At 36.7% G+C, this 14,236-nt stretch overlaps 1 protein-coding gene across 5 annotated transcripts in view; it reads left to right on the top strand.

The window, feature by feature from the left end:
* Positions 1-13,936, top strand: part of lrrc45 (leucine rich repeat containing 45) — a 14,881-nt gene extending 945 nt beyond the window's left edge. Inside the window, exons 2-18 of one of the 5 annotated variants that reach the window (XM_077551024.1) lie at positions 1-134; positions 878-939; positions 1,026-1,096; positions 1,216-1,394; positions 2,765-2,893; positions 3,064-3,176; positions 4,090-4,148; positions 4,359-4,436; positions 4,612-4,747; positions 7,683-7,760; positions 7,829-7,940; positions 8,035-8,105; positions 10,543-10,635; positions 10,929-11,021; positions 11,339-11,512; positions 12,787-12,934; positions 13,148-13,936. The exon at positions 1-134 is cut by the window's left edge and continues 130 nt beyond it. In XM_077551024.1, the coding sequence (XP_077407150.1) occupies positions 1-134; positions 878-939; positions 1,026-1,096; positions 1,216-1,394; positions 2,765-2,893; positions 3,064-3,176; positions 4,090-4,148; positions 4,359-4,436; positions 4,612-4,747; positions 7,683-7,760; positions 7,829-7,940; positions 8,035-8,105; positions 10,543-10,635; positions 10,929-11,021; positions 11,339-11,512; positions 12,787-12,934; positions 13,148-13,347 (1,930 nt within the window). In that variant the 3' untranslated portion in view covers positions 13,348-13,936. The remainder of the gene's footprint in view (positions 135-877; positions 940-1,025; positions 1,097-1,215; positions 1,395-2,764; positions 2,894-3,063; positions 3,177-4,089; positions 4,149-4,358; positions 4,437-4,611; positions 4,748-7,682; positions 7,761-7,828; positions 7,941-8,034; positions 8,106-10,542; positions 10,636-10,928; positions 11,022-11,338; positions 11,513-12,786; positions 12,935-13,147) is intronic. The other 4 variants (XM_077551025.1, XM_077551028.1, XM_077551029.1 and 1 more) reach the window with 4 other exon arrangements.
* Positions 13,937-14,236: the final 300 nt, after the last annotated feature.

Genomic DNA, 14,236 nt, shown 5'->3' with positions numbered 1-14,236 from the left:
ATGCAGTTCTTCCCGTCTGGATGTGAGTGGGCTGAGTCTGTCTGCAGATACCTGCGCACTCCTTGCCCGTCTTTTTCAAAAAGACACTTTCTTTTCAGAAGTGTCACTCAGTGACTGTATGCTTGGTGATGAAGGTGAGTGAAAACACCATGACCAAAGAAGCTTGATGAGTGCATGCACAGGTTACATAAAGTCTAAAAAATTATGCCTTTACAAATATAATTGATGATTTTCTACAGCCCTCTTTTATTGTAAAGAGTGTTTAGAACTTCTCATTACCAAAGGTGAATACATACAAATAGCTTGGGCAACTAGATTTATTTCGGTATATAGCGCCATTTCACCGGTAGGTGTCACTACTCATAGATAATTTGTTGAATTAATTTAAGACAGGGTAAAGACCAGATGATAAGGATGAAATGTTGAATTGAAATGTCTAATATTCATTGTTAGATGTCAGGGATGTAACGGCACATCAAAAATGTATTTAAAGTGCTTCAGAATGCATCGATGTAAAAAATAATAATAAAATAATCAATTTGCAACGCTATGTTGACCATAGCCTGCTGTCTCTGCTGTACAAACTGTATACACAGTCAAAATTATTAGATTGTTCTTTTTTTGTTTTTTGTTAAGTTACAAAAAGTAACTGTTGTAACAAGGACAAAATGCAGATCTTAAAATAAAAATATTTTAGTTATAATTATAAAATGACTCATTCATTTTGTAAGATAAAAAATATGTTTAAAAAATCTAATTGAATCAAAATTGGGAACGGAAAATTGGAAATTGAATCGGGGCTTGAGTGAATCGTTACATCCCTTGTAGATATTAAAACCCTGTGCTTTTGTTTACCTCCGTGTGTGTTGGCTCTTAGGTGCCAAAGTTTTCCTTACTGGTCTTTTTTACAATACGACCCTTAAAGTCTTGGATTTAAAGGTAACTCTTGACAAATTAAACTGTATTGCCTCTTAGATGCTGCACATTTGTCATTATAATTTTTTCCCCATGCAAAATATTAACAGGGAAATAACTTGAAATCATCAGGGGCTGAGATGTTGGGAAAGTTATTGGCACGTAACAATACTCTTACTCGGTAAGAACTATGGCTATTTTGCTTGCTATTTTAAATGCTCATATAGTTGTGTAACTACATCACAACTATAACAATGATTGATTGAATTGATAATGTGGTCGACAACATCTTGTATGCAGGTTAGTGCTAGACTGGAATGCACTGGGAGTGTGGGATGAAGCCTTTGCTGTCTTTTGTGAGGGTTTGGGCTCCAACACTGTGCTGACACATCTTGACTTGCGTAACAATCAGATCAACCATCATGGGATGCTAGCACTTGCACAGACGCTTAGATGCAACAGCTGCCTGAAAGTACTCGGTAAATCACACACAAATCTAAAAACAATACAATGATTACTATGCAGATAGTTGAAAAAGTCTGAAGTCATTCGTAGTTTTGTTGTTTTCATGACATTTTCATTGGAGTAATTCTGACAGACACAAAGTTGTAAACGAGTTAAGTGAAGTAAGTTAGTAAACGAGATAGATACATAAATGTTAGTGAGGCTATGCAAGGGAGTAGGGGTGGGAAATTAATCAAAATGTAATCGTGATTTCGATTTTGGCTACTCCTCTTGATCATAAAAATATTCTAATAGAAGAAAAATGATTAATGTGCCAAATGGTGATGTGTGTGTCTGTGTGTGTGTACTGTATACATGTTCCTGTGTTGTTAAAGCACACTGACTTCTCCTCTGTTGCTTCAGCTACAGTATGCTTGAAGACAACACACCATTTGGAGTTTCTTGTAAAATTAAACACAACAAAAACAATTACAGTACACACATTATACGTATATTTAAATACGACACTTGTTTCAGAAACATCATCAGCTTTTTCTAGCAGTCAATGGAAAACCCCATTGATGGGTTAGCAAAAATTAGCATCAAAGCAACTCAGTTTACGTTGATTATTGTGGCGCTATATGGGCAAAAGCGGTAATATTATACCTGAAGGAAGACCGTATTTCCCATGAGGACAAGCACATTGCGTCATTTTTTTTAGCGCATGCCAGCGGGTGAAAGTCAAGCCAATGTTAATCCTTGACTGTCCTTTCATCTGGGTAGCTTCCCTTTTTCTTTTTTGTCTCCTCATGCAAAACTTTTCAGTTGTTTTGCAGTTTCTGCCAAGAAAGAAGTAATCGTGCGTCGACATTTAAATTGACTTCCGTCTTTGTAACCAATGGGTAAAGGGGGAAGTGACACATGCCATAAAGCAGTCAGCACATTTGTAGTTTTTTGTGTGGCAGTGTTCCTACCATCTTCCTCAAAGTTGCTTAGTGCCAGTAAAAACTATACAGACCCCCTCAGGCCATGGCAAAGGTACGTACCATTCAACTAGTTTGAAGTCGATGTTTCATCAGAAGAGATATGAACATATTTTATTATGGGTGAAAAAAGTTCCTTAGTGCTACTTTAAAAGTTATGAGAAGGATTTACCATCAAATGATGAGTACTGTATTCACACACAACTGCATGAGGAACACATCCAGACAGGTAATATGACAATACTCTCTGGATATACTTGACTGGATGTTTAATTTGACACTTGATGGGTGGGCAGGCACTCTAGAGACCCAACTAATTGTATAAAAACATTCAAAGGTAATTTTTCCATAATGAAATATTTTTATGACTAATTTGGACACCCTATTTGCGCACTTTTATGCTGGGCTCTGTCTGTTGACAGATCTGAGGTGGAACAACATTGGTCTCCTGGGTGGCAGGTGTCTTCTAGAGGCTCTGCAGAGCAACCACTGTGTTGAGCAGTTGGAGCTGGCAGGAAACAACATACCCAGCGACACACTCAAAGCACTCGGTATTTATGGTCTTTATTTTTCTTTGATTTTTTTTTTATGCTGGTGGTAATACTTTGTACATTTTCTTTAATATGCACACCAAAATGATTTTTTTCTTTAAAAAAATACCTACAAGTCATACAACTCAGTGACACTCATGAATCATGCGTCTACTGGCTAATGTCTTCAGAGCATATTGTTGGACGCAACACAGATCGACAATCCACCTTGAGAGAAAGCCAAAGCAGAACCCAGGTCCTCAACAAGGAGATTCAGAACCTGAAGCAGGAGAAGGGACGGCAGGTAGCTATTGACGAATTGACGATTACATTGACGAACAAAAAGCCCCTACCGTCAATGCTTAATTTGTCCATTTTTTTTCAAAATTTCCCATCATTCGTCAACAAAATGGGCATCTGTCACTGACGGACGGACAGAATGCCTACCTCTGATAATTACAGTTTTTATTAAGACAGTGAATCGCCATTGCTAGCCAAAAATACGCTCTGCATGATGTGATTTTAGCATGCAATCCACCAAATACACTGCAAACAAAATATATTGGATAGAAAAAGTCTACACACTACATTTCAAATGAGGTTTTTGTTAAATAAAATTAACCAATATAAATAATTTTGAAACTTTAGTTGGGTGTGGCTGCGTTTAGACGTAACCAATCACATTCAAACTGAGTTAGCATACACCTGCCACTGTTAAACTTTTTTTGTGATTAACCTCAAATAAAGTTCAGATGTTCTAGCAAGCTTTTCCTGACATTTTTGTCACATCTTAAAGAACAAGCCATGGTCGGCAGTCGGCAGAGAGCTTTTGCTGCATCTTATTCTTCAATTGTGCTAGTCAGAAGAGCAAAAATTCGTTCATCATAATTATAAGTGGGTGTACACACTTTTGCAACCACATCTCAATTTTTTTTTGTTAATTTCCCTCTCTTTTTCCCAATTGGGTTGTACAGTTTATAGGTCACATTTATGGTGGAAAAAATTCAAAATAATTTGGCTTGATCTTCTTTTTTTACATCACAAAAAAAGACATTTGAATAAGTTTGTAAGGGCTTTTTATATCCACTGTACATCTGAATCAAGAATGTTGACCTCCTAAAAAGTAATTACTCCTGATCCTTTACTACTATTTTGTTTTCAATGTTTAACTTCAGTAAATTATTCATTTTATTGTGTTTTTCCTCCACTTTTTTCAGTTTCAAAACTTAATAGTGACAATCGACAGGCAGAAAGAGGAAATGGGACAGTCAAACCGGTGAGAATATTGTAACTCTGTGTGAGATCATTGACTATAGGGCTTTAAATTTAGTATTGCAGACACTATCACATATAGCACATTCAAAGAAACATACTGCAATTACTCTTATTACTTTCTGTGAACTATAAAACTATTTTTTAATGATCATTTAATGACACAATTCACAGTTCATGGCATAATATATTTCTGTTGTGTTTTACTTGTTAGGTCCAGTTCTATACAGATCAGTGAACTCCAAGAAGCTCTAAATGAGAGGAAGTCAGCTGTAAACTCTCTTACTGCCAAGTAATCATTTCTTATTCACTAAACAACACAAGGGGTGTATGTGTCCTTAGCTGAAGTCTAGTAAATGTTTGTATGGAGAATAACAAAGTCTATTGGTGTTTTAGGACTGGACTTTGTAGGCACTGCCTTGCAGTATTGCAGTACAATAAAATGCATGATTCTATATGGTGTACAGATTGCAGATGAGAGAGGCTGCCTTTGCACTCTCTGAACAGAAAAATCACAGCCTGGCTGAGCTGATAGCAAGACTGAAGGTTGAAAAGGAGCAACTCATGGAAGCACAGAGCAGAGAGAAGAAAAAAGTACACGAGGTAGAAAGACATACAAGATACAGCTTTTAATCGCGATACATATTATTATTATTTTTTATTTACATTTACATGAAGCAACAGACAAGACAAATAGTGGTGAATAATTGTTCAGGAAGTTGATGGACACTATTTTTGTATTGATTTTTCCCCCCCACACAATCCTGATGATCATTAAAACCAGCAAAAGTAGCATAATTTGCTGTAGCTGCCAGTCCCTTAAAAGTAAGGTTGTCAGGTGATTAATTTTTTAAATTGTAATTAATCGCATGACTTCAATAGTTAACTCACGATTAATCACAAATTTGATATCGGTTCTAAATGTACAACAAAATGTACAATAATTTTTTCCCCAAGTTTTCATACTGTTAACACAGAAGTGGAAAAATAATGTTAAAAATATGGCTGCATCGTTAAGTCATTGTTTGTTTATTTTGTTTTGTTTTATTCATTTTTTCCTTTCAAACACATTATTACAGGTTACATCGATCACATCATATCATTTGCAACATTGACATCCGAAAGAAGGGCTGACGGGTAGAAGCCATGGCTTATTAGTAACCCATTCTCATCGATTCTTACTATACCATCAGTCATATACATTGATTATGAAGGTCACTGATTCATAACGTTATCAATCCCAGACTTAAGTCTGCACACTCCTCGCTCAGTTCATCTTGATCAATGTCCTTGTATAAGTTGCAGCTAGTACCAATCATTTGGAATTGGTAAAACGGTTCCCGGACGCCACCATCAGGCCCAACCGTTCACCAGTAGCGTCTTCGCTGACCTTGGATCAGCTTTCACACATGTTGTGGCTTCCAGAAGAGTAGATCGGCTTGCGTTCTGCCCATTGCGTCCACAGCAATGTTCACTCCATTCTGGTCAGCTCAGCCATCGGCCCACCACTGTTGCCAGCATCCGATGATGCTTAGATCTTGATACTCCTTAGCGCCCACCAAGGCCACCCACCAGCTGAGTAGGCCCTGCCGGAACCATGTCTATAATTTCAGCAGATACATTGCAGCCAACCTTATCACGACAGCCTTGCATGTAACATCAAATGTCCAAACAGAAATAGAGCCAGACAATGTTTACATTCTTACAGGAACGGCAATACAATGCAGGTGTATAAACAAGAGTTAACCTTGGCAGTGTCAGCCAGTAAGCATATGCTATATTTACGTTATTCAAATCATAACAGCTCCAGTTTTGGGTTAATTAGTAATATGTTACAATAATTTCATTTGGGTAAGACATAATCCACAATTTAATGATGTGAGTTAATGATTGCAGTTATTGTCTTTCAAACTCCGACAATTCTTCCACTCTTCTCACGATCCGTATTTTCTTCTCAGAAGATAAGTATTTTTTTGTTTGAATGAAGATATGACAGTCTTTTGTCCATGTGTTCTCAATAAGTCCATTATTTCTCAATTGTCGGTCCCTTCTGGCAATGTCAGCATTTCGTTTTGTGAGATTTTTATTGACGTAGACATGCTTACCTTTAGGTTTGTAGCTATCTCTCAAAAGAGCAATCTTTTTCTTCCTGTCAACAAACCTGATCAGAACTGCCAGTGGTCGTGTCCCCCCAGTTGGAAGTGAAAAGCACATCTGAATGTGCGCTGGATCCACAATTAATCCCAAATCTCTGAGTCGGGTTGTTACTTGCTGTTCCAGTCTCATTCGCTGAAGTTTGGTCAGAATCAACTGCACTTGTGCCGGCCGCAGCTCTCGCCGGAGGGCGGTTTAATCTGGACACCTGTAACTATCACATCGTTGATTAGAAGATTCTGTTCCAAATCATCCACTTTTTGTTTCAACGCGACAATGCGTCAATCTTTTTGTTGTGTCTTTTTCTTCAACTGGTGAATTTCCTGCAGAGGTGACTCGATGCTCTTTTTCATTTAAAGTATTTTGGTGACCATTTCTTTGAGTTTTGCAAGAGAAGATTTTATCTCCTCAGTCTCGTCAGCTCTTTTTCCGCCAGGCATATTGCAGCAATGTAGTTAAAAATCCCAATGTCAACAAAATAGAAGTCACGAGCGAGTGCAGGAGCGAGTACAGATGTGTCCTTGAGTCAATTGATACAGAAATGTTATAATTATTCATAAAATTGAGTTAAAATTAAAAAGATCAACTTTACTGTAAAAAATTAGTGTGATATTAATTTGCGTTCATGAGTTCACTTGCATTTGTAAGACGTTGATGACAGATCAGTGCGTTTTTCTTTTCATATTAAGAGCTATCTGATCTTTAAAATAAAGTAACTTGTAAAATTCTGCACATTTTTAAAATGGTCAAATACAACTTGACCTCAGTCTCCACAAATATATGCATTATTATTAATAAATTGGCGGCCGTGGTTCAGAGTGTAGAGATGGTCGTTCAGTAACCAGAAGGTCGGTTGTTCGATCCCCGCTCTGCCCAAATCATGTGTCGTTGTGTCCTTGAGCAAGGCACTTCACACACAATGCCTCCAGTGCTACTCACACTGGTGTATGGAAGGTGCGAATGTTTGGTGGTGGTCGGAGGCGCACACTGGCAGCCACGCTTCCGTCAGCTGGGCAGGGCAGCTGTGGCTACTTAAGTAGCTTACCTCCACCACAGTGTGTATGCATGAATAATGTATCCATTCCATTGTAAAACGTCTTTGAGTGTCTAGAAAAGCACTATATTAATCCGATACATTATTAAATTTATTGCCGCTAAATTTTGACGTGGACGTGTCTGCTGCGTTGTGACTGGAATTCCCCCAGTACAGGCTTTCCAAGTAAGGGGAGGTTATTAATCCCGCGTTAAAAACATTTGTGGCATTAAGGCAAATGTAAATTAACTCAGAATTAACACACTAATTTTGACACTCCTACTTAAAAGCCAATCAGTGAACATTTTTTATTTAATTTGGAGTTTTTTTTAATATGTTCTGTTCCTTCAGGACAGTGTTTCCAGGGAAGGAAAGCTTCTCAGAGAGATCCAAAACTTGACAGACACCAATGTCCAACTAAAAAATAAGGTACAGCAATTCATCCATTTTAATGATTCCCCTAAGTTGCTCTGATTATTTTTGTGCGTATCGGTTAGGTGGAGGAGGTGGAGCGCAAGTGCAAGTCCCAGCAGCAGCAGCTTTTTGAGCTAAAGCAAGAGCTGACCAACAGCACAGCTGAGCTGAAGCTCAAACTAGCACAAGCAGAAGGCAACAAACAGCGAACAATTTATATCACCACTTCCACAATGTTATTCCCAACACAGAATTTTGGAAATATGGATTCTATCTTGTCCTCTCACAGACCGCCTGGAAATCGAGAAACGAAGGTTCAAGCAAGGCATGGAGGACATGGATCATCTACGACAAAGAGAGGTATTTCCCCACTCTTACAGTGAATTGCCGCAGAGCAACATTTAGTTAAGACTGATTTACTTAATAACTTTTTCTTTGCCGTTTGTTTGCTTTTATCACTTCCCATTTCTGATTGTCACTAAAGGCCGACACCATTTTGCTTACTGAATCTAACAAAAACTGTTTGCAGATCGACGGCTCATTAATTTAAGTCATATTTAACTAATTTGCTCCCAAAAACTTACAAATACCTTCCATTTTAAATATTACCAGTGTCCCAAACACATATGTATACATTTTCTATGTTTTTTTATGCTACAGCATACAGAAGGCTTTAATGCAGCCTCTGAAGGGAATGCTTCAAGCAATGTTAGTTATTACAGCAGGTGGCAGCAAAGTATAAGAGATCAACCAGGGCCATGTTTGAAAAAGCAGTTTTCATCAAAGTTTTAAACAGGTTTGTGAATAATGAAGAAACTTAGCTAGATTCTAATACTAATTGCTGCAAAACGGAAACAGATAGAAATATACTTTTTTTCTGATGAAAGAAGAGACTTTAATCTTTCTTTTGGTAGGTTTCATGCTTATATGGCAATAGCACACAATATTGTGTGGGCCTTGCAATATCAGTCAAAATCCAGTAAAACAGCCGGGAGCGAAGGGGGTTGCTTCAGTCAAAATGGATATGAGTGAATGAGTTAAGAAGCTATACTTCACATTCACAGCTAAGACAGAACTCATACACTTTATCTAATAATGTTTGTACAGAATGCAAAATTGCAAAGAATCTGTGAACCGAAATGAAAGACAAATGCATTATTTGGGGAAATTTGTATGTTTTGTCTTTTTATCACAGAACTTGACAAATAATACACAATATTTGAAAATACGTTTCTATATCCAAATCATCTTTATTGGCCAAGTAGGTGAAACCACACAGGGAAATTGCCTTCACAGTCACAACCCATCTAATAAATATGAAAAATAACACTCAATGGGATGGAGACAGAATGGAAAGCCTGGTGGTTTGTTAATTAGCGCCCTTAATTTCTTAAATCGGATTCTCTCAATTTTAACTACTACAGGATCAGGAACACTTTTTTTTATGGAAGGAACACATTTTACCAATAAATAACACCAACAATGAGCACAAAACACACAGCATCAACAAAAAATTATAAGTTTCATTATATTGCAGAGAAAAAAAATAGAAAAAATGTATGAATAAGGTAATCAAACATTGTCATTAAAATCTCAGGAGCAAAAAATACTCATGGGTAAGGTTCTGTAATAAAAACTATTTAAATTTCCCAACATAATGCATTTGTTTATCATTTCAAATACATTGGAAGAGGAGCTTGAAAAAAATAATTGCATAATAAATCACAATATTGAGGGGAAAAATATCGCAAGAGGATTATTTTCCAAATTTATCACAAGTGCATGTGCAACCAGTAAATTTGCTGATTTATTATTGCTGACAAACTTCTGCGCCACATTTCAGCCCATTTATCAATAATATAATATAAATCAGTGGAAATCTGAATTAGGGATGGACACATTATCGGCCGGGCCGATTATCGGTGCCGATATTTAGCATTTTGACAAATATTGGCATCAACCTTTTTACGAATCTGAAAGCCGATAAAGCTGGTATCTCACTGAGCGGTGAAAGGGTTTTCATTAGGATTTGTAAGATGTTCACAGACAGTTTTTTTCACTGTCTGTGAAGATCTTTTGGAACATTTTAAAAAAATTGACAAAACCCCCAAATTAGCTACATTTGCTTGCATTTGATGTTCTGTGAGATTCAGGGAACTTTAATTTATGGATTTAATTCCATTTCCACTTTATAAAAAATTATACTGACACTAGGAACACCTTACTCTTTTTATTTTTACAAATGAAATAAATTAAGAAATCATGTTGAATATAATTATAATATTTTGGAAAACTTAATTTGCAGTAGAAAACTTTAGGGAACTATTTACTTGCTTAATTTTTAATTTAGCATAACACATGCTGATAACCATGGACGCTTCCTACAATTTATGTTAAATTTTTTAACAAAGCTTTTTTTACACCAATAATTTCTCCCTTTTTTTGCAAATTAATATCAGCCTGAAACATCTGTTATCGGTGTCTTTGATTACTAATAGTCGGTATCGACCTTGAATAAAAACATATCTGTCTATCACTAATGTGAATCTTTACAGTGTGCGTGTCTAAAATTTCAGGCTAGGCACTACTGTGCTTTTAAAAACAGTTCATCTGGAGCTCTGGATTTATCGCTTTTTATGGATTGATTCCCATGAAATAAAAAAATGCAAAATGAAAAAAACTCATTTTTTACAGCTATAATATATATGTATTTTTCATCTTGTTATATTTCATCATTGGAAAACAAGCCTTATTTTCTTTTTTAAAAGTGTAGAAACCAACATTCGTCTTTTTCCAGGTTGAACATGTTAATCGCCATCTAGAAGAGAGTGAGAAAGCCTTACAGGAACGCATCTTCAAACTGGAAGGACAACGAATTCAACTAGAAGAGGTTTGACCTTGAAATTTACCATTTAGTAAAGATGAATCAATTATCATTTGTAAATGGGAAAAAGATCCTTATTATAAAGTGTGGTACAAATAACTATTACGTCATGTTGTAAAGTTATTTAAAAAAAAAAACAGTACAACATTGCTTTTCAAACTACAATTTCAACTTTAAATACTGTGTTACAATAATAGAGATTGATGCCTCCTGAACATGGAGAAAAATAATTCCCCAATAAAATTGACAGTAAAAATCCACTTTGAAAGTCACGTAAGAGTGTCCTTCCTCTCATTTAGGACTTGAGTAAGGCGAAAGCAGCATGTGTGGCAGAGAGATCCCAGGCAGAGGAGGAACTGAGTAAAGCTCGTGTTCAAGCGCGCCAGGAACAGGTTGCTTTCAAAAGCTTGTACTACATTGGATTCATAGTCATTGATCAACTGGTCTGTTCACAGATACAGAAATCCAATGAATCAGAAATCATGATTAAGTCACTGAAACCTGTGACTGTCCCCCATTGAAACCTCATTCTTTTGTACCATTTTTCCCCCTCATATATACACTCATATATACAGAACTGTATACTATAGAGAATAAATGTATACAAAATTTAGGGTGGTGAGATATAATGTGGTCATCAATGTATTTTTTATAATGCAAACCTGTTTCACTGTGCTTATCACTCCATTATTTTTATTTTTTGGAGCAGTACGAACATGTGACATCATTGGAGGAGAAGCTTCGCTCAGCGCGTACCTCCTTGCAGGAGGTCCAGCTGCACGTTTCCCAACAGAAGCAGATCATCTCTGAGCAGCAGGCCAAGAACAGTCAACAGACCATTGAGACCGACTCTCTGCGTCGCAGAATAGACGAGCTTCAACAGGTACACACACCAGCAGCCTGTGATACACAACATGGCAAGTACATCCTCACTAGGAATCATGCTTTCATGTTCGAATGACAGAACAATTAATCACTTTCAAATTGATATTGCAATGTAGTAGAATGCAATTTTCAAATCGCAGACAACAAAAATTGTCTTTACAGTAATACGTTGTATTCACACCCACCAATGTGTATGCAGCACATGAAAAAAAAATCCAAACTGAGCTGTATTTAAATTTTGTATGTTCACATTCTCATGAATGTAAATGTTTATTTGGCACAAGTGGTTTGAAGCATACATTAACACACACACTCACAGACAGCATTGATGAGAAGGCGACACGTAGACCACTCCATTCAGAAAGTCCAACTATGGGCGTAGTTTACAAACCCCTTAAATGAGGCTCTTTCACCATTTCAGGGGTCAGGTGACTTGAAATTTTCATGCTTTATTAAATGATATGTTTTCCATTATTTTTGAGTGAATAATGTGGGACCATATTTATACAAATGTAGTGCTAAAAGTGCTAAAATAAAAGTAACAAACAAGGGCTGATTTTATTTGTGTCACAAACCTATAGTCAATGCCACAATTTTTAAGTGTTATGTATTTTTTTTTAATACATTACATCATGCAACTTATGATCTCAGGTTTAGGACAGGTGTACTGGTTTGGTTGCTGTGTGCGTGCCTGATGTTGCCACACAGACTTATAATGTATATGAAGGGAATTCTTACAGTGGTTAGGTTTCATTTCACAGCAAATTTTGTCCCCATGGGCTTAGCTTTCATTTAATTGTTGAAGATTCTGACAACATGATGCAGATGAATCTTTAAGAGAAATATTATATCTATATATATATAAATAATAATAATATCTTGGAAAAATATAGAAAATAGCAAATAACCAGCAAAGGAGGTGGACAGAGCCATTGTATGCAGTACAGTACCTCTATTTATTTTTCAGATGCCCAAAAGTTTTTGTTAACGATTTATTCTATTGTTTTATTTCAAATCCACAAAAAGGTGAACCCTCACCAAAACTTAATGTCATGTCATTGTCCCACAGTGCAAAATGTAGCTCATTTGTCAAAACTGCACACAGGAAAATCAAACAAAACACAACCAACAAAAAATAACAATTTGTTCAAGAATCAAACAAAAGCCAAAAGATTGAAAAAAAAGTCACTGGAAGCCATACATAGCAACAGCACTTAATATATTTGAAGTAATAAAAAGAAAAAAAAACTTAATCAAGTTGTATAATTGCAGGCACTCTCCGGGAAGGACCAGGAGAAGGTGGCCGAGGTGAGTCGAGTGAGGGGAGAGCTACAGGAGCAGATTGGTCACTTGGAGGCCGAGAGGATTGCACAAGGAGGACTGAAAGAAAAGATCAGTGCCCTCGAGAGAGAAATGAAAGGTACCTCTTACTGTCTTTTCCCCACGCCACTATTAAAGTTGAAGTTCAGTGGCAATCCACACATCGATCATATATTAAAAAAGTACATTCTTAATTGAATTATATGGATGCAATAGACTCAAAATTCATCCTGTCTGAAAGCCACTTCATTTACAGTGCAGAACTGCTGTGTTTTTAATGTTCTTCTTTGCAATTTGCTATTGTATCATGCAGTACTAAGCAGTAACCACCGAGAGGCGCTGCTCGACAAAGACAGCGAGATGTCTTCCCTGCTGGAGAAGCTACGACTGAAAGAGGCAGAGATCAAAAGGATGAGGGACGATGAAGCCCAAAGAGCTACATATCTACAGAATGCCATCCTCACCTATGTTCAAGGCTCCCCTCTGGCACAATACGGCAGCTCCAAGAAATGACTCTTGGACCTCAAAATTCAATTCTCAGCCTTGACTGATGAGCGCTTAGTGTTCCTAGTTTATCTGCAAAAATGCTTTAAATGCTGTAAAATAGTGCTACTTCAAAGCATACAGTTGTCACCTTTCATCTTCATCCTACCCCATTCAGGCAAATGACTGCTGTACTATTTTATGAAAACACCATGCCTTTTATCTTTCCGAATGTCACATGAGAAGTGACGTGATATGTCTTATGAATAAATAGGTTTACAGGGTGTGGTTATGTTTTCAACCACAGGAACTTTTTCAATTTGCTTGGACGAGACCACAAAATAATAGAACTATTTTAGAAAGATGAACATGTTTATGGACCCTTGACAAATGTGAGGAACAAAATCTCTCAATTTTCTATACAGTTTTCAGACTGTACTGTTTTTAACTTTTATACTTTTGTTTGGGGTGGTTTATGCCTTTTTATTGTGTGTCAAAACAAGTATGCAGATGCAAGTGAAGGCCTGGATGCGTGCACTGTCTGTAATATGTTGATATTGTTTTGATATGAAGCACTATTTCAAAGATTCAAAATCAATAAAATGTAATTATGTTTGAATTTAATGGTTTGCCTGGTCTGTTCTACTGTCTCCATTTAATGTGATCACTGTGGAATGGGGCTGGGGATGCATGAGGTCACTTGTTTCTCTAACCAAAGATCTTATGCTATCAAGATCAATCACATTGTAGTTCAATGCTTTGTGTTGATATCCGGATTTGTCTGTCACAATGTCATTTTCAGAGCTTCTGAAACATTTTAAATAGTGCAGCTTTTTTTAGCCCAAAATTTGCTTACCGAATAATAATCATTGTAACACATAACGGCATGCCTTTTATGTTAGCCACCTGAGTGATATCA

This window comes from Vanacampus margaritifer, chromosome 18 (assembly GCF_051991255.1).
Source record: "Vanacampus margaritifer isolate UIUO_Vmar chromosome 18, RoL_Vmar_1.0, whole genome shotgun sequence".
Taxonomy (NCBI): domain Eukaryota; kingdom Metazoa; phylum Chordata; class Actinopteri; order Syngnathiformes; family Syngnathidae; genus Vanacampus; species Vanacampus margaritifer.
The sequence above is the reverse complement of the archived record's forward strand: the minus strand, read 5'-3'. Positions and strand labels throughout refer to the sequence as shown.